The 18,156-nt window shown below is 37.2% G+C and overlaps 2 protein-coding genes across 3 annotated transcripts; one reads left to right on the top strand and one right to left on the bottom strand.

Moving 5' to 3' along the window:
- Positions 1 to 7,955: 7,955 nt before the first annotated feature.
- Positions 7,956 to 8,490, bottom strand: LOC116758076 (60S ribosomal protein L21-like). Its single transcript, XM_032640721.1, has one exon. It carries the CDS (start codon positions 8,468 to 8,470, stop codon positions 7,988 to 7,990), a length of 483 nt encoding a protein of 160 aa, XP_032496612.1. The 5' UTR covers positions 8,471 to 8,490; the 3' UTR covers positions 7,956 to 7,987.
- Positions 8,491 to 13,794: 5,304 nt separating this feature from the next.
- Positions 13,795 to 16,703, top strand: PTH (parathyroid hormone). Of its 2 annotated transcripts, none has more exons than XM_032640722.1 (3): positions 13,795 to 13,924; positions 15,976 to 16,066; positions 16,186 to 16,666. In XM_032640722.1, the coding sequence occupies exons 1-3, from the start codon at positions 13,822 to 13,824 to the stop codon at positions 16,445 to 16,447; spliced, it is 456 nt and encodes a 151-aa protein (XP_032496613.1). In that variant the 5' UTR covers positions 13,795 to 13,821; the 3' UTR covers positions 16,448 to 16,666. The 2 variants fall into 2 exon arrangements, with proteins under 2 accessions (XP_032496613.1, XP_032496614.1); XM_032640723.1 differs by lacking the exon at positions 13,795 to 13,924 and adding an exon at positions 13,946 to 14,064 and having other exon boundaries at positions 16,186 to 16,703.
- The last annotated feature ends 1,453 nt before the right edge of the window (positions 16,704 to 18,156 follow it).

Below are 18,156 nucleotides of genomic sequence, written 5' to 3'. Positions count from 1 at the left end.
CAGGGACTTCGCTGGTGGTCCAGTGGTTAAGAATCCACCTTCTGAGAAACAAGAAGAACTACAATCCTGCAGCCTGTGGACAAAAAACCACGTTCACATAAAGATAGACAAGATGAAAAGGCAGAGGGCTATGTACCAGATGAAGGAACAAGATAAAACCCCAGAAAAGCAATTAAATGAAGTGGAGATAGGCAACCTTCCAGAAAAAGAAATCAGAATAATGATAGTGAAGATGATCCAGGACCTCGGAAAAAGAATGGAGGCAAAGATCAAGAACATGCAAGAAATGTTTAACAAAGACCTAGATGAATTAAAGAACAAACAAACAGAGATGAACAATACAATAACTGAAATGAAAACTACATTAGAAGGAATCAATAGCAGAATAACTGAGGCAGAAGAATGGATAAGTGACCTGGAAGACAGAATGGTGGAGTTCACTGCTGCAGAACAGAATAAAGAAGAAAGAATGTAAAGAAATGAAGACAGCCTAAGAGACCTCTGGGACAACGTTAAACGCAACAACATTCGCATTATAGGGGTCCCAGAAGGAGACGAGAGAGAGAAAGGACCAGAGAAAATATTTGAAGAGATTATAGTCAAAAACTTCCCTAACATGGGAAAGGAAATAGCCACCCAAGTCCAGGAAGCGCAGAGAGTCCCATACAGGATAAACCCAAAGAGAAACACGCTGAGACACATAGTAATCAAATTGGCAAAAATTAAAGACACAGAAAAATTATTGAAAGCAGCAAGGGAAAAATGACAAATAACATACAAGGGAACTCCCATAAGGTTAACAGCTGATTTCTCAACAGAAACTCTACAAGCCAGAAGGGAGTGGCATGATATATTTAAAGTGATGAAAGGGAAGAACCTGCAACCAAGATTACCCTACCCAGCAAGGATCTCATTCAGATTTGATGGAGAAATCAAAAGCTTTACAGACAAGCAAAAGCTAAGAGAATTCAGCACCACCAAACCAGCTCTACAACAAATGCTAAAGGAACTTCTCTAAGTGGGAAACACAAGACAAGAAAAGGACCTACAAAAACAAACCCAAAGCAATTAAGAAAATGGTCACAGGAACATACATATCGATAATTAGCTTAAACGTGAATGGATTAAATGCTCCAACCAAAAGACACAGGCTCGCTGAATGGATAAAAAACCAAGACCCATATATATGCTGTCTAAAAGAGACCCACTTCAGACCTAGGGACACATACAGACTGAAAGTGAGGGGATGGAAAAAGCTATTCCATGCCAATGGGAATCAAAAGAAAGCTGGAGTAGCAATACTCATATCAGATAAAATAGACTTTAAAATAAAGAATGTTACAAGAGACAAGGAAGGACACTACATAATGATCAAGGGATCAATCCAAGAAGAACATATAACAATTATAAATATATATGCACTCAACCTAGGAGCACCACAATACATAAGGCAACTTCTAACAGCTCTAAAAGAGGAAATCAACAGTAACACAGTAATAGTGGGGGACTTTAACACCTCACTTACACCAATGGACAGATCATCGAAAATGAAAATAAATAAGGAAACTCAAGCTTTAAATGACAAAATGGACCAGATAGATTTAATTGATATTTATAGGACGTTCTATCCAAAAACAGCAGATTACACTTTCTTCTCAAGTGCACACAGAACATTCTCCAGGATAGATCATATCTTGGGTCACAAATCAAGCCTCAATAAATTAAAGAAAACTGAAATCATATCAAGCATCTTGTCTGAGCACAATGCTATGAGAATAGAAATCAATTACAAGGAGAAAAACTTAAAAAACACAAACACATGGAGACTAAACAATATGTTACTAAATAACCAAGAGATCACTGAAGAAATCAAAGAGGAAATCAAAAAATACCTAGAGACAAAAGACAATGAAAACACGATGGTCCAAAACCTATGGGATGCAACAAAAGCAGTTTTAAGAGGGAAGTTTATAGCAATACAATCCTACCTCAAGAAACAAGAAAAATCTCAAATAAACAATCTAACCTTACACTTGAAGGAACTAGAGAAAGAAGAACAAACAAAACCCAAAGTTAGTAGGAGGAAAGTCATCATAAAAATCAGAGCAGAAATAAATGAAATAGAAACAAAGAAAACAATAGCAAAGATCAATAAAACTAAAAGCTGGTTCTTTGAGAAGATAAACAAAATTGATAAACCATTAGCCAGACTCATCAAGAAAAAGAGGGAGAGGTATCAAATCAATAAAATTGGAAATGAAAAAGGAGAAGTTACAACAAACACCTCTGGAAAACATCCTAAGAGTACTACAAGCAACTCTATGCCAATAAAATGGACAACCTGGAAGAAATGGACAAGTTCACAGAAAGGTATAACCTTTCAAGACTGAAACAGGAAGAAATAGAAAATATGAACAGACCAATCACAAGTAATGAATTTGAAACTGTGATTTAAAATCTTCCAACAAACAAGAGTCCAGGACCAGATGGCTTCACAGGTGAATTCTATCAAACATTTAGAAAAGAGCTAATACCCATCCTTCTCAAACTCTTCCAAAAATTTGCAGAGGAACACTCCCAAACTCATTCTATGAAGCCACCATCACCCTGATACCAAAACCAGACAAAGATACTACAAAAAAAGAAAATTACAGACCAATATCACTGATGAATGTAGGTGCAAAAATCCTCAACAAAATACTAGCAAACAGAATCCAATAACACATTAAAAGGATCATACACCATGATCAAGTGGGATTTACCCCAGGGATGCAAGGATTCTTCAATATATGCAAATCAATCAATTGTGATACACCATATTAACAAATTGAAAAATAAAAACATATTATCATCTCAATAGATGCAGAAAACACTTTTGACAAAATTCAACACCCATTTATGATAAAAACTCTCCAGAAAGTGGGCATCGAGGGAACCTACCTCAACATAATAAAGGCCATATATGACAAACCCACAGCAAACATCATTCTCAATGGTGGAAAACTGAAAGCATTTCCTCTAAGATCAGGAACAAGAGAAGGATGTCCACTGTCATCACTATTATTCAACATAGTTTTGGAAGTCCTAGCCACGGCAATCAGAGAAGAAAAAGAAATAAAAGGAATACAAATTGGAAAAGAAGAAGTAAAACTGTCACTGTTTGCAGATGACATGATACTATACATAGAGGATCCTAGAGATGCCACCAGAAAACTACTAGAGCTAATGAGTGAATTTGGTAAAGTTGCAGATTGCAAAATTAATGCACAGAAATCTCTTGCATTCCTATACACTAATGATGAAAAATCTGAAAGAGAAATTAAGGAAATACTCCCATTTACCACTGCAACAAAAAGAATAAAATACCTAGGAATAAAACCTACCTAGGGAGACAAAAGACCTGTATGCAGAAAACTAAAAGACCCTGATGAAAGAAATTAAAGATGATACCAACAGATGGAGAGATATACCATGTTCTTGGATTGGAAGAATCAATATTGTGAAAATGACTATACTACCCAAAGTGATCCACAGATTCAATGCAACCCCTTTCAAACTACCAATGGCATTTTTCACAGAAGTGGAACAAAAATTTCATAATTTTTACAGAAACACAGAAGACCCTGAATAGCCAAAGCAATCTTGAGAAAGAAAAATGGAGCTGGAGGAATCAGGCTCCCTGACTTCGGACTATGCTACGAAGCTACAGTAATCAAGACAATATGGTACTGGCATAGAAATATAGATCAATGAAACAGGACAGAAAGCCCAGAGATAAACCCATGCACCTGTGATCAACTAATCGATGACAAAGGAGGCAAGGATATACAATGGAGAAAAGACAGTCTCTTCATTAAGTGGTGCTGGGAAAACTGGACAGCTACATGTAAAAGAATGAAATTAGAGCACTCCCTAACACCATACACAAAATTAAACTCGAAATGGATTAAAGACCTAAATGTAAGACAGGACACTATAAAACTCTTAGAGGAAAACATAGGAAGAACACTCTTTGACATAAATCACAGCAAGATCTTTTTTGATCCACTTCCTAAAGTAATGGAAATAAAAACAAAAATAGGCAAATGGGACCTAATGAAACTTAAAAGCTTTTGCACAGCAAAGGAAACCATAAACAAGATGAAAAGACAACCCTCAGAATGGGAGAAAATATTTGCAAACGAATCAACGGACAAAGGATTAATCTCCAAAATATATAAATAGCTCATGCAGCTCAATATTAAAAAACTAACAATCCAATCCAAAAATGGGCAGAAGACCTAAATAGACATTTCTCCAAAGAAGACATACAGATGGCCAAGAAGCACATGAAAAGCTGCTCAACATCACTAATTTTTAGAGAAATGCAGATCAAAACTACAATGAGGTACCACCTCACACCAGTTAGAATGGGCGTCATCAGAAAATCTACAAACAACAAATGCTGGAGAGGGTGTGGAATAAAGGGAACCCTCTTGCACTGTTGGTGGGAATGTAAACTGATACAGCCACTATGGAGAAAGAGTATGGAGATTCCTTAGAAAACTATAAATAAAATTACCATATGATCCAGCAGTCCCACTACTGAGCATATACCCAGAGAAAACCATAATTCAAAAAGACACATGCACCCCAATGTTCAGTGCAGCACTATTTACAATAGTCAGGTCATGGAAGCAACCTAAATGCCCATCGACAGACGAATGGATAAAGAAGATGTGGTATATATATACAATGGAGTATTACTCAGCCATATAGAGGAATGAAATTGGGTCATCTGTTCAGACGTGGATGGATCTAGAGACTGTCATACAGAGTGAAGTAAGTCAGAAAGAGAAAAACAAATATCGTATATTAACGCATGTATGTGGAACCTACAAAAATGGTACAGATGAACTGGTTTGCAGGGCAGAAAATGAGACACAGATGTAGAGAACCAACGTATGAACACCATGGGGGGAAGCGACAGGGAGGTGCGGGTGGTGGTGTGATGAATTGGGTGATTGGGACTGACATGTATACATGTTAGTATATATTTTTATATTATAAAAATATAAATAAAATAAAATTTAAAAATTAAAAAAAAAAAAAAAAGAATCCACCTTCCCATGCAGGGATCACGGGTTTGATCCCTGGTCGGGAAATTAAGATCCCACATGCCACAGGGCAACTAGACGTGTGTGCTGCAACTAGAGAGAAGCCCACATGCCGCAAATACTGAGCCCGTGCGCTCTAGTGCCTGGGTGCCACAATTAGAGAAGCCCGCAATGAAGAGCCCACATGCCACAATGAAGACCCAGCGCAGCCAAACTAAAAAAAAATAAAAAACAAATAAATAAATAAGTAAATAATGGACTTCATTTTTAAAAAATTAATTAATTTATTTAGTTATTTTTGGCTGCGTTGGGTCTTTGTTGCTGTGTGTGGGCTTTCTCTAGTTGCGGTGAGCGGGGTGGTACTCTTCGTTACGGTGCGCGGGCTTCTTATTGCAGTGGCTTCTCTTGCTGCGCAGCACGGGCTCTAAGGTGTGCAGGATCAGTAGTTCTGGCGCACGGGCTTCGTTGCTCTGTGGCATGTGGGATCTTCCCGGACCAGGTCTCAAACCCGTGTCCCCTGCATTAGCAGGCGGATTCTTAACCACTGCGCCATCAGGGAAGCCCAATGGTCTTCATTTTTTTGAAGAGTTTTAGATTTACAGAAAATTTGACCACGTAGCCCAGCACGTTCCCATAAACCCACCCCTACACACAGTTTCCCCTATAGTTAGCATATTATATTAATATGGTACACTTTTCATAATTAATGAGCCAATACTGATACATTCTTATTAGTTAAAAACCGTAGTTCAAACTAACACACCATTGTAAAGCAATTATACTCCAATAAACATGTTAAAAAAAAAAAAGAAACATAGTTCAATATTTATCCTGTTCAAACTGGATGATTAAAAGATTTTTGTAATTTTGTTGGCATTCAGTATTATCCAATTCTCTCACATTTAAAAGCCCACTGACTTCTCTTTCACAAACACAAAGAATGCTCAGTTTACTTGATGCATTAAGATACTTTTTAAAGAAAACGTTCCCCAAATTCTTGTTGACTTTTTAAATACTCCATTAAATGGAGCCTTATTTCTTGTTCACAGTTTTCAATATTTCTTTGGCAATCAGATTATGCAAATTAAAAGAAGAGCAGCAGTGTTATTAAAGTGCTCCATTGTTTATAGGAACTTTTAAAATATGTTCAATAAGAAAGAATTGATGAAAAGTGTTTCCCTTTAAGTACCTGTTCTTAAAAGGGATAACATTACTTATGAATGGGAAAAAAAATTCCAACTTGAAGTGGACAGTAATTATGACACTTGCCATAGCTATCTTTTCCAATGGATTTCATCCCTTGAAGAATTTGATTCTTTTACATGGATAGTCCTAAATACTTATCCAGCATGGAAACAAGTGAAATCATCATGTACAGTGTTGAAGAAGAGGGGAATTCTTTTTTGTCAGTGGATAGAAATTTAAAGAGTCATTGATCAAGAGATGAAATGTAATTCTGAAGAAAGGGAAAAGCAGTTCATACCATGAAAGATGATATTATGTGCTTCAACAAATCAAATTTGAAGAGCAGTTCTTGGAGTTGATTTTATTCCAGTACATGTTCAGGATACCCGCTCATATGATAATCTTGAGCATGTTTTCACATTAATGTATGTTCAGTCCAGAAAAGAATGAAATAATTTGGATGTGGCCACTGTAGAAGCTATGTAACAATGTAATTGGAACATAGACTGTAACTGCAAGAAACCTGATAAGCAAATTCTACAAAATAGGACCTATTAAAAAAAACCAAGTCATTAGGGAAATAAAGAAAGAGGTACAGAATTCAGATATTTACTTCAGATAAACTCAAATAATTTTTATTACACATATGTCCCTTCCCTTGCAATATCTTTTTTTTTTTTTTTGCAGTACGCGGGCCTCCCACTGCTGTGGCCCCTCCCGCTGTGGAGCACAGGCTCCGGACGCGCAGGCTCAGCGGCCACGGCTCACGGGCCCAGCCGCTCCACGGCATGTGGGAATCCTCCCAGACCGGGGCACGAACCCATGCCCCCCGCACTGGCAGGCGGACTCTCAACCACTGTGCCACCAGAGAAGCCCACAATATCTTTTTTAATCTCAGTGTGCATTTGCATAGGTAATTAGAACTAATTCAAATTTTACTTCTTGTCCTGTGGGATTTTTTTAATTCCTTCTTTTTTCTTTGGCCGAGCCACACAGGGATCTTGGTTCCCTGACCAGGGATTGAATCCATGTTCTTGGCAGTGAAAGCACTGAGTCCTAACCATTGGACCACCAGGGAATTCCCTAATTCCTTTTTTTTTTAATTGTGGAAAAAACAAAAACATTTAACATGAGATTTACCCTCTTAATAAAACTTTAAATATAGAATATATTATTGTTGACTGGTATTCTGTGTTTTTATTATTGAAACTGGTGATCCTAGTGATTTCAGGATCTGAACTCAGGTCTTCTGACTCCAAATCTAGTGCTCTTTCCACTATCACCTTCCCTCTAATTGATTTTGTAAAATAACCAGCCACATGAGTATGTTTGGAATTGTTTCACAGTGACTTTCCATACTTTACTGCTGCCCTAGACATCTGGAGAATGTCCCTGGCAGGGAAATATAGGATCTCATTTTCATGCCTCTCTTTGCACCCATTAGATCATTCTTTTGGACAGTTTGTTGAGTTAGGCCATGCTGAAGATTCTCTTCACTGTTGAAAGATGAAGTCAACAGCATTCTAGGTTAAGCCTTTAGAGCATCTCTGTGATGTTTGAAATGCCATGCAATCAGCTTAAAATGGGGACACAGAAAGCTACCAATTGGAATTATATGACCCTAACAGGATTAATGAAAATAATAATAATTATTATTATTAATATTATTATGTTACAGTCCAGGTCTTTTATTTTCTTTATACCCATCATGCCATGAATTCATAGGGAATGGGCTCCAACAGTTCAGGCTCCTTTCCATTGGTTCTCATGAAGTGTGCTTCTCTGGGTGGTGCTGGCTGGCGCTTCAGTTGAACCCAAGTACCTTTCTCTTTGGCTTCCTTCTTTTTCTGATCATTTTCCTTCACCCGTTTCAGGAAGCTATCTTGGCTCTTAGAGTGCTTAATATGCTCGATACGCACATTAATTCTCTTGGCAAGAACCTTGCCCTTAACCTGTTTGTTTACAAGGATGCCAATAGCATGCTGAGTAACATTGTAGACTCTCCCAGTTTTGCCATGGTAACATTTGTGGGGCATTCCTTTTTGAACAGTGCCCATTCCCTTGATATCTACAATATCACGTTTCTTGTAGATTTGCATGTATGTGGCCAAAGGAACAACTCCATGTTTTTTAAAAGACCTAGAGAACATGTAGCGGGTGCCCCTCCTCTTTCCCTTTGTGTTGGTCATTTTGGTGAATTACTAGAAGATGGCGGTTCTGGCCGAAAAGCCATGAAAATAATTATTATTGTTAGTTGTGATTTTAATCAATACCAGGTATGCAGTTGACAAAGTGCATTTATATATATTATTCTATGTGATCCTCACAATAACTTTGTGGAGTAGTTCATATCTATTTATCTGTAGAAATTAAGGTTCTGTGCTAAAATGACTTGGGTTGTGCAACTAATAAGTGCCAAACCTTTACCTTCATCTTCATATTCAGGTCCTGAGCGTTTCACTGCATAGTGCTGCTAGGTGGATGTGAGAAGAACATAGCTTCTAGGGCTGCCTGTCAGTTTAACTTGCGTTGGAGTCCACTCTCTAGTCACTCGGCACATTTTATTACGAACAATAGAAAGATATGCTTAGTTTTAGTTTAAATTTTACAATTCTTTGTGCAATTAGCAAATTCAGAATGGAATTTATGAACACCATAACTGCCTACTGCCTCAGAATTCTTTGCACTTCAGGGGGCTGGGCTGAAGGAGGAAGAGAGCAGATTGAGCCCAGGAGCTCAGCACTCTCCATGTTTAGTACTGGGGACTCCTGGAATGAGGTGGACGCATGTGAGAGAATGGGCAAGGGACAATTACCTTTCAGATTTAGATTCAACATACATTTTTTTTTTTTTTTTTAATTCGGTACATGGGCCTCTCACTGTTGTGGCCTCTTCCATTGCGGAGCACAGGCTGCGGACACACAGGCTTAGCGGCCATGGCTTACAGGCCCAGCCGCTCCACAGCATTTGAGATCTTCCTGGACCGGGGCACAAACCCGTGTCCCCTGCATCGGCAGGCGGACTCTCAACCACTGCGCCACCAGGGAAGGCCCAACATGCATTTTTTGAATGCCATTTACAGTCAAAACACTTTCACATATGATAGCTCATCTCTGAAAGCTCATAACTAAAAGGAGGGAAGGCAGTATTCTACTTTGAGATGTAGAATTTGAGATCTGAAAAGTTAAGATGCTCTAACTTAAAAAAAAATCACAGGAAAAAAAAGTTCAGGGAGAAGATTGTGAGCAGGGAAATTGCTACTGTTTCTAGACTGGCTGATTTTAGGTGCTCAACAAATCTTTACTGTGTTGGATTGAAATGGTAATTTGGATTGACATGCTGGCATTCCTAACTCAGACTCTGAGCACCCAGATCATTTGACTTAAAGCTTCACTAATGGGAAACCAATACCCCCTGTCCTGCTTTATTTTTCCCACACTATTTTAAAACACAAAGAAAGAATCAAGGTACACAGACTATTGGCTCCAGTTGACTAATGGGAAGGGATGTGAAAGACATTGTATTTTTTTTTCTGATGTCATAAATTGCATATAATATTCTACCAAGGGTAAAGGGAAAATGCAGCAGAACTAAGAATCTATTCCAAGGGAAGATTCACATTTACTGAGGAAAACATATTGTCTATACTCCAAATGAGAACACTTGGTCTGAAAAGTATATTTACGAGACAATAAAAGAAGAATGTTTAGAATTAGCGGTGACATCAGTGGTCTGGTCAGCTCACTGAAAAGGGTCATTAAAAATGTGAGACTTTACTTCTTCATTAAATTGCTATGGCTGTCCAACTTCCTTATGGTTCCAAAACTAAAAATGAAAACTCTCAAAGCCTACTTTCCCCCCCACCTCCATTTCTTTAAGAAACAGAGGGTACAATTAAATCTCAGGGGGCTTTTGAATGAGGAACACTCAAGGACTTGTTCCAGTGCTTACCTATATCATGAGGACATTACAGAGGCATCTGCACAACTAGAAATCTTTTCAATCAGTAAAGATCCCAAGGCTTCCTCAAGTGACACCCTGGTCTACACTGTGACGTGCCTTGCTGTATTTAGAAGGACTCTCTCATCCCAGGCACACAGAATCTTTTTACCCTCAGTCCCCACCTGCAGAGATGCCTTTTTCTAACTGTGAAAACAGTGCATGTCATTTTAACACTCCTCCATTCCACATAAACATGGAGAAGGAATACAGGCAGGGATGGACGCTCACTGATAGAATGGACAAAAAGCAACAATTAGTATTTTATTTGTGAAAGTAGCTGCATATTTCATCTTTGACGGACTACTCGGGTATAATGTATCCCAGGGTTTATAACAGCTTATACATTATAAAGAGATCAATGGCTTATTAAACGCTGCCTATCAGAGAACCACATTTGAAATATCCATCAATAAAGATTATGGAGAAAGAAAAATAAAGAAATGAATATTATAAAAAAACAAGTGGAAAATTCAACAGTTATTATATACCGTCCTTTAAAACATTTTTATTCATTGTCTCTAACAACAGAAACGACTGGGGGCTGGTGAGTAGGAGGGAGGAAAATTGTGTCTGACAGATTAAGAATTCAGTGGCTCAATAACCCACAGGAGAGCTTAAAGCAAAAGAGTAGGTCAACTGTTAAGACAGTCACCAATTAATCTATTGACAAAACATGGAATTAGGAGAACTATAGCTGGATTTCCCAGCGCTGGAAGTTTCTTCTTGATGTTAAGTCCCCAAAGCCATACTAATTCCTATTGAGCAAACAGAAGGAAAAAGTATCAGTCTCAAATTAAACCTCCCATAATGCAGGGGAAATAACACATGGCCCTTTATCCTTACCAAATGTGAGGAGGAATACAGTAGGCTGTCTGACCCTAGCTTCAGAGAACTTGAGAGCGCTAAGAAAGCCTGAGCTTTTCAAAGGAAAAAGCTATGCTCAGCTCTTTTCTGTCACTCTGACATCAGTCTCTTGTGCCCACATAGCCCTTAGCCCTCTTATTCCTAAATGATTTCCTTCTATCTAATGTCTACAGTCCCAGAGGCTGATGGTTCAGATAAACTATGTGCCAAATCTTGGCAGCTGTGTCTCTTCTTTGTGGGAAGGTCAAAGTAGTACTTTACAAAATCCAAAGGACACAAAATATTACTAATGCACACATGTGTTTAGGGAGGACTACAAGATAAAACTCCTAGGCATACACACAGAAGCCTTCCATAATTTGTACCATACTTACTTTTTTAGGGTCATTACCCATCTCTCCTCTCCTCCCACTAGCGTGTATTCAGTCTTCATTGCCTCTATGCCTTTGCACATGCTGTTCCTTCTTGTCCTTTCTCACCTTCTCTGATGGAAAACTCATTCATCCTTGAGAATACTTAAACTTCGCAGGAAAACAGCTTGCAACAACTACAGGGAAATTAGTCACTTCTTCCTCTGTGCTTTTTGTAAGCCTCTGTTAATATGGCTATTATAACGCCTATTGTATTCCAATTTATATGTCAAATTTCAGGGCAAGGATCATGTCTCAATCATTTAGTGATTAACACAGCCTCCGGCAGATACCTAGTATATACTCAATGCATTTTTTGAATGAATAAGCTTTGTCTGTTTTCTTCATTTTTCTGTAAAACTAGTTTAATAATGTGGTTATCTTCAATATGGCAGTTTATTCTTAAATAATTGTAATAAGAGGAAGACAGTGAAAACAGTGCATTACTCCTGGAAGGCTGTCAGTTATATCAAACTTACCCAAAGAAGTGGGAAAAATCTCCAAATTAAAATGTTAAACATGGCTTTATAATAACAATCAAAAAATGTGTTTATAAAACCATTTATTTTTCCAGTTCTTCTACTTCTTAACAGAGCGTAAGAAAAAATGATACACAAACATCAGGTTTAGACTTTGCATCAGAAGAGGTCTTTTAAAGGATCAAAACAATAGATTTTTTTTTTTAGTCGAAAGGGACCTCTTGGTTATCTAGTTCAACTCTCTGCTCTGTATGAATCTCTATAATATCTCTGATAGATGCTCACCCAGCTTCTACTTGAACACTTCCAGTGATCGGGAACTCACTACTTAGGAAGGTAATTGATTCTTTATTTTGACAATTACGATATCCAAGTTGAGCCCAAATCTGCCTCCTTGTAATCTTTAGCCATTGGACTCAGTCCTTCCTTCTTAAACCACAGAAGATATTCCTTCTTCCTTATAGAAGCCCTATAAAGAATTAAAAACAGCTACATCATCATCCCAAGTCTTTTCTTTTCCAGACTTTTCCAGTTTGATTCAACTCCTTCTGATATGTTATGTTTATCAACATTTTCACCAACCTGGTTCATATCCTCCAGGCATGTTGCAGTTTGTCTCTAAGACTTCTGAAACGGAGCCTGGAACACTACTCCAAATGAGATTTGCTCAGTGTAGAGGATTCCTCAGAACAGCACTAACACATATCTTTCATTCTAGCCTCTGTACAGGTATTTGAAATTTGGACTGGCTCTTACTTGATGTAGAGTCAAAGCTTGGCAAGAGTTAGCAGGAAAGAGGATAACATGAAGCCTGGGTAGGAGCAGAGCTAAGAGAACTGATCCAATTCTGGGGCTTTAGTTGGGAGGCAAGCTGCCTAAATGAACCCTAGATATACCAAGGGGATTCAAGGGGTTTTGATCGATAGATGGGGACAAGGCTGTAGCAATATTTGAAATTAGACAGGTGGTGGCATCTTGCCTCTATTAGGTTTTGGAGCAGGCCCTCCATCACCAGGTGGGGAACATGAGAAACAAGACCCAACTCCTGGCAAAGAGTCTGCAAAGGGTTAGGCAAATTAGAATCAGGAAGACTGGGGTTCAAAGAAGGGCTACATTTCTAAGGGGAAACTGAGGTAGTAAGAATTAAAATAGCTCTGGAATCATAAAGACCTTCGTCGAACTCCATCTTCTTCATTTTCCAAACCTCAGTTTCCTCATGTGAAGATAATAGTATTTACTTTAAAGGATTGCTGTGAAGACTTAGGGGGATGATATATGTAAAGTCTGGCATACAGTTACTGCTTTTCAAATGTTTTTATTGCAAATTAAAATAAAAAGAGATAAAACGTAAGTTAAATGAATTTTAAAATAATTTCACTTTTGAAGCCTTTCAAATTAATTATGTACTAAGAGCATATTCTCAAAACATTTTTAACACTTCCTTTAAGAAAAGCACTATACCTATTTTTTTGAAAGATGATCAGGAATGATATGGATTGGTTGAATATGGCTTGTAAAGTAAGCATAATGCAATATGATTCATTATAATCCTCATAATAGTTGTGCCAATATTATGGTTATAAGAAATATACTTATTTTCAGATTTTACTTTCAAATAAGTGATGACTTTACCATAAATCTCTGAAGTCAGTCTTTTTTGTAATATAAATTCACTAATCCAGTCAGAATTACAATTCACTATTTGTTAGAAATCTTTGCATAAATCCTTTTCCCAGCCCCACACTGTTTTCCTTTTAATATCCAATTATCTAAAATTTAAGAGGAATGAGCACCGCCCCATGGGAGTGTGTGTGCTGCTCTGATCCTATAGTTAAAATTCAGAGAATTGGGAGTGACGTCATCCGTAACAATAAAAAAGCTTCTCTTGGTGTGTGGAAGACCTATATATAAAAGTCACATTTAAGGGTCTACAACTCAATTCATCAGCTTTCTCAGGTTTACTCAACTTTGAGAAAGCATCAGCTGCTAATATACCTGAAAGAAGATCGTGTCCTAAGACATTGTGTGGTGAGTAATCTTTATTTTCTCTTTTAAATTTCATATGAGTTCTTTTTTATGATCAAGCAATTATTTAATGTGTACCATTTTCTACAATGTCATGCTGCTTGTTCAAGGTAAAATGTTAAGGGAGGGTTTGAATATTATTTAATCTAAAAATGCTGTAATAAAAAATAAATTTATGCTACTAAAATATTGTTAAATCATTTATTTTTGTGATTAAAGTCTTTTGAGAGGACTTGCTTTTTATAAACTCATCTGAAATTACATGAAAAATAATTAAAATTTGGCATGATGTGCTTTAATGGTATCTTATTAAAATTTTGAAATAAAACAGCCTAATGAGAAATGAATAATTCTGATTTAAATAATCAATGTAAATTTATTTCTCTGAGTTAAAATTCCACTTTTCCTCCAGAATATCCTCATAGAGAGCTCAATCTGTGTACTATAGTTGGAGAAACTCAGTTTTACTGCTGAATATTTATTCCCTTTACATAAAGCCTTTTCTAATTTTCTATTCTGAAAACTGTACATGAATTTTAAGGATGTTTTACAACCATTTTTCAGCTTTTTAAATGACATTCTTGTAAGAACCTCATCTCTCGATTAAGAACAAGGAAGCAAGGCAGAGGCGTTTGGTGAATGTGACAAGGCTAGGACACCAAAGCTTCTGTCCTCTGGCTATAATGATTGTTTCTAACACAAACCAAAAATGAAGAATATTCATTTGTTCCTCCTTCAATAGCTTTATGTTGCACAGTGAAAATAAATATAGTAGATTATAATGCTCCTTATGCTACTTCTAAATGATGCAGATTCCCTTTAAAATATGCGTACATAGCCACCCTATGTGTATGTTAAAACGGAGAACGTTAAGTATTAAGAAAAGGCATGTCTATGATAAAAGGCTTTGCAATTGTTGAAATGCAGATTACGGTAAGACTTTTCTATTTTGAGATGAAAAGCTTAAAAGCAAAAGAGGAATGTACTAAAAATTATACTCAAACAAAATTGTTAATAAAATAAGCTGAAAAGATAAGATACAGACAGGCATTTTATATGGAGTCAAAGCTCTAAATTCATATAACAAGTAATTAATTAGATGATGTTTAAATGCTTTGACACATTCTTTTTAACGGTAGGAGAAGTGTGTGTTAATTTAGTAAAAATCTCTAAATCAGAGCCTATTCATTTGACATTTATGTTTATCATTGCGTTGAAAGGAAGTTTACTTATGAAAAAGAGATTTGCTAAGTCAACAAGCACTGTTGACAATTTACCTAATTAAAAGAAGTAGGGACTTCCCTGGTGGTCCAGTTGGTAAGACTCCACGGTCCCAATGCAGGGGGCCCTGCATTGGATCCCTGGTCAGGAACTAGATCCTGCACGCATGCTGCAACTAAAGATCCCACATGCTGCAAGGAGGATCCTGCGTGCTGCAACTAAGACCCGGCACAGCCAAAATAATAAATAAATAAATAGATAGATAGATAGATAAATAAATAAGAAGTAGCCATTTTCAAGCTTCTTGTGTATTTAGTCATAACACAAAATGTGGGAGGAAATTCTAAACAGTAAGGTTTTTCATTCTTCATGTAGCTTAAATTCATATATTAAAACTTGCACAAGAACTCTCAAAAAGATACCTAAGAAAGTAAAGCTAATCTGTCTAATTTCTAAGTCAAATCGTGTGTATACATAATATATACTAATTATCTGTATATATAATATATACTTATATATACTGTAAAATAAAGAGGCTGATTCCAAAAGTCTCTCACGAAAAACAATCCAATTAGTTACTGTGACACTCTGTACAAAGTTGTATGATTATAAATATAAACTACTATAAATTTAATTGTATTGTTTGGAATATTAAAAATATTTTAAATGCCTTCATTTCGCTTTTTCTTTTAGTGAAGATGATGTCTGCAAAAGACATGGTTAAAGTAATGGTTGTCATGTTCGCGGTTTGTTTTCTTGCAAGATCGGAAGGGAAGTCTGTTAAGTAAGTACCATAGCCTGTTCTGCACGGTGAGGGCATGGGAATTGGATTTTTAAGGTTGGCTTTATGATTTGGAAGAGGGGAGCTAATGGAGTGATCCTCTCTGATTCTGTTCCCTGTAGGAAGAGATCTGTGAGTGAAATACAGCTTATGCATAACCTGGGCAAGCATCTGAGCTCCATGGAAAGAGTGGAATGGCTGCGTAAGAAGTTGCAGGATGTGCACAACTTTGTTGCTCTCGGAACTTCTCTAGCTTACAGAGATGGTAGTTCCCAGAGACCCCGAAAAAAGGAAGACAATGTCCTGGTTGAGAGCCATCAAAAAAGTCTTGGAGAAGCAGACAAAGCTGATGTGGATGTATTAATTAAAGCTAAACCCCAGTGAAAACAGATATGATCAGAGCACTGCTCTAGACAGCATAGGGCAACAACATTACATGCTGCTAATGTTTTCAAGCTCTATTAAGATTAAGTGCCAATATTTCTAATATTACCAAACTTTATGTGTAATCTATTGCTAACTGTGGTAGCAGCAATTTTAATTGATTATTTTGATTTTACTTTTATTCATCTAAGAGCTCTTTTAATAATTCTATTTCTATTGATTCTAAATAAATGAAGTTAAGTATTTCTTCCTTGTTATAAAAATATCTTTTGGTTATGAGTAACACCAATATGTTTAAATTGAATGTGACTAAGAGGAACAACACAAAATTTTTTTTAACCCTATGTCTAACATTCTGATATTTTGAAATTATCCTTTAAATATTATCAAAGTACCAGGTCCCCGAATCATCACTAGCTAGTTACTATTGTCCTCTTCATTTCAGGAAAGGAAATGAAATGCCCCGGTCATATTCCTAGTCTGGACTCCAAATTGCAAGGAATAGAATTTTTGTGTTTAATAGAATATAACTTTGTTCATTTGTCCTTCCTCACACGCATTTCTAACAAAACGGACTGACTTAACCAAAGACAATTTAGAATATCAATGGGCATTATGGGGAACTTTTGAAATCCCCAGACTCAACGTTCTTAAAACCAAATTGGACTACCATAGCTCTGAGAGTTCCAAAACTGAATGAAATGCCTGTTTTGATTGGTATTTTGAGGCCTCCAAATATCACCAGGACCCTAAAATTGCCTCTCTGCAAAATAGGATTTTAAGGTTAGCTGAGGCAAACAAGCAATTAAAGAAAGATGAAGTGGCTTCGGAAGCCTCGTGCTCCTCTTCCTTGGCGCCTTGTGCTCAGGCTTCACGTCCGGCGCCATCTTCCTCCTTCCCTTCTATGCTTCTATACCCACACCTCCTCCACACCCTCAGCTCCCCCTTACTAATTCTCTCATTGAACTTTCATGTTTCTTTGAAACCCTCCCCGCTCCTTTTTCCTCGGAACTTATCAGAACCTGTCCCCTTAAAATTAAGCCTTCTGAGGATCCAGAGACTAAACCCTGAATTTCTTATATTCCCTGGACTAAAGCTAAACTGCGGGCCACACTCAAATATTTTCCCAAAGTAACCGAAGATCTCCACAGATTTGCTGAGGAATTTAATATAGTCTTTCAAACTTGTCAACCTTGTTTCTCTGATTTAAATCAGTTAGTTCATATGCTTGTGGGTAAAGGCCCGGCCCAGCACTGCATGAAAACTGATAATTGGGAAAATCCTGAAAGTCTCTAGAATCACAACTGGGAAACCAGCTTGCTAACTTATTATACGATCAAGCTTGGACAGTTGCTAGGCAACTTCATGAAGCAACTCCTAGGCCTTTTCCAAAGCCTGTTGATTGCAGCAAAATTTAGGTTTGCACAAAAAAATCAGATGAATCTGTTCATGACTATTACAATTGACTTCAGATTACTTTTAAAGAAAATTCTGGTCTTCCTTCAGGTGTTTATTCCACCTGGGTAGCTTTTAACTCTATGTTTATTAATGGGCTGAACCAGGACCTTTCCCTTCTAGTAAAAAGGATCAGGATGGAATGGGAAAATATGTCCACTCCAGACTTAGTTAATCTGACAAACTTACTCTCTTGCACTCTAGATGATTCACCTAAAAGAAAGACCACTAGGGAATTCCCTGGCTGTCCAGTG

Source organism: Phocoena sinus, chromosome 8 (genome assembly GCF_008692025.1).
Source record: "Phocoena sinus isolate mPhoSin1 chromosome 8, mPhoSin1.pri, whole genome shotgun sequence".
In the NCBI taxonomy this organism is placed as follows: domain Eukaryota; kingdom Metazoa; phylum Chordata; class Mammalia; order Artiodactyla; family Phocoenidae; genus Phocoena; species Phocoena sinus.
Note: the sequence above shows the minus strand (reverse complement) of the source record. Positions and strands in the feature narration are given on the sequence as shown.

Excerpts from the sequence above, each read along its gene's own strand:
- PTH (XM_032640722.1), top strand. The coding sequence starts at position 13,822 with ATGAGCACCGCCCCATGGGAGTGTGTGTGCTGCTCTGATCCTATAGTT. Across the intron at positions 13,925-15,975 it reads CAATAAAAAAGCTTCTCTTG|TGAAGATGATGTCTGCAAAA; the intron begins GTGTGTGGAAGA and ends TTTTTCTTTTAG. Across the intron at positions 16,067-16,185 it reads TCGGAAGGGAAGTCTGTTAA|GAAGAGATCTGTGAGTGAAA; the intron begins GTAAGTACCATA and ends TGTTCCCTGTAG.
- LOC116758076 (XM_032640721.1), bottom strand. The coding sequence starts at position 8,470 with ATGACCAACACAAAGGGAAAGAGGAGGGGCACCCGCTACATGTTCTCT.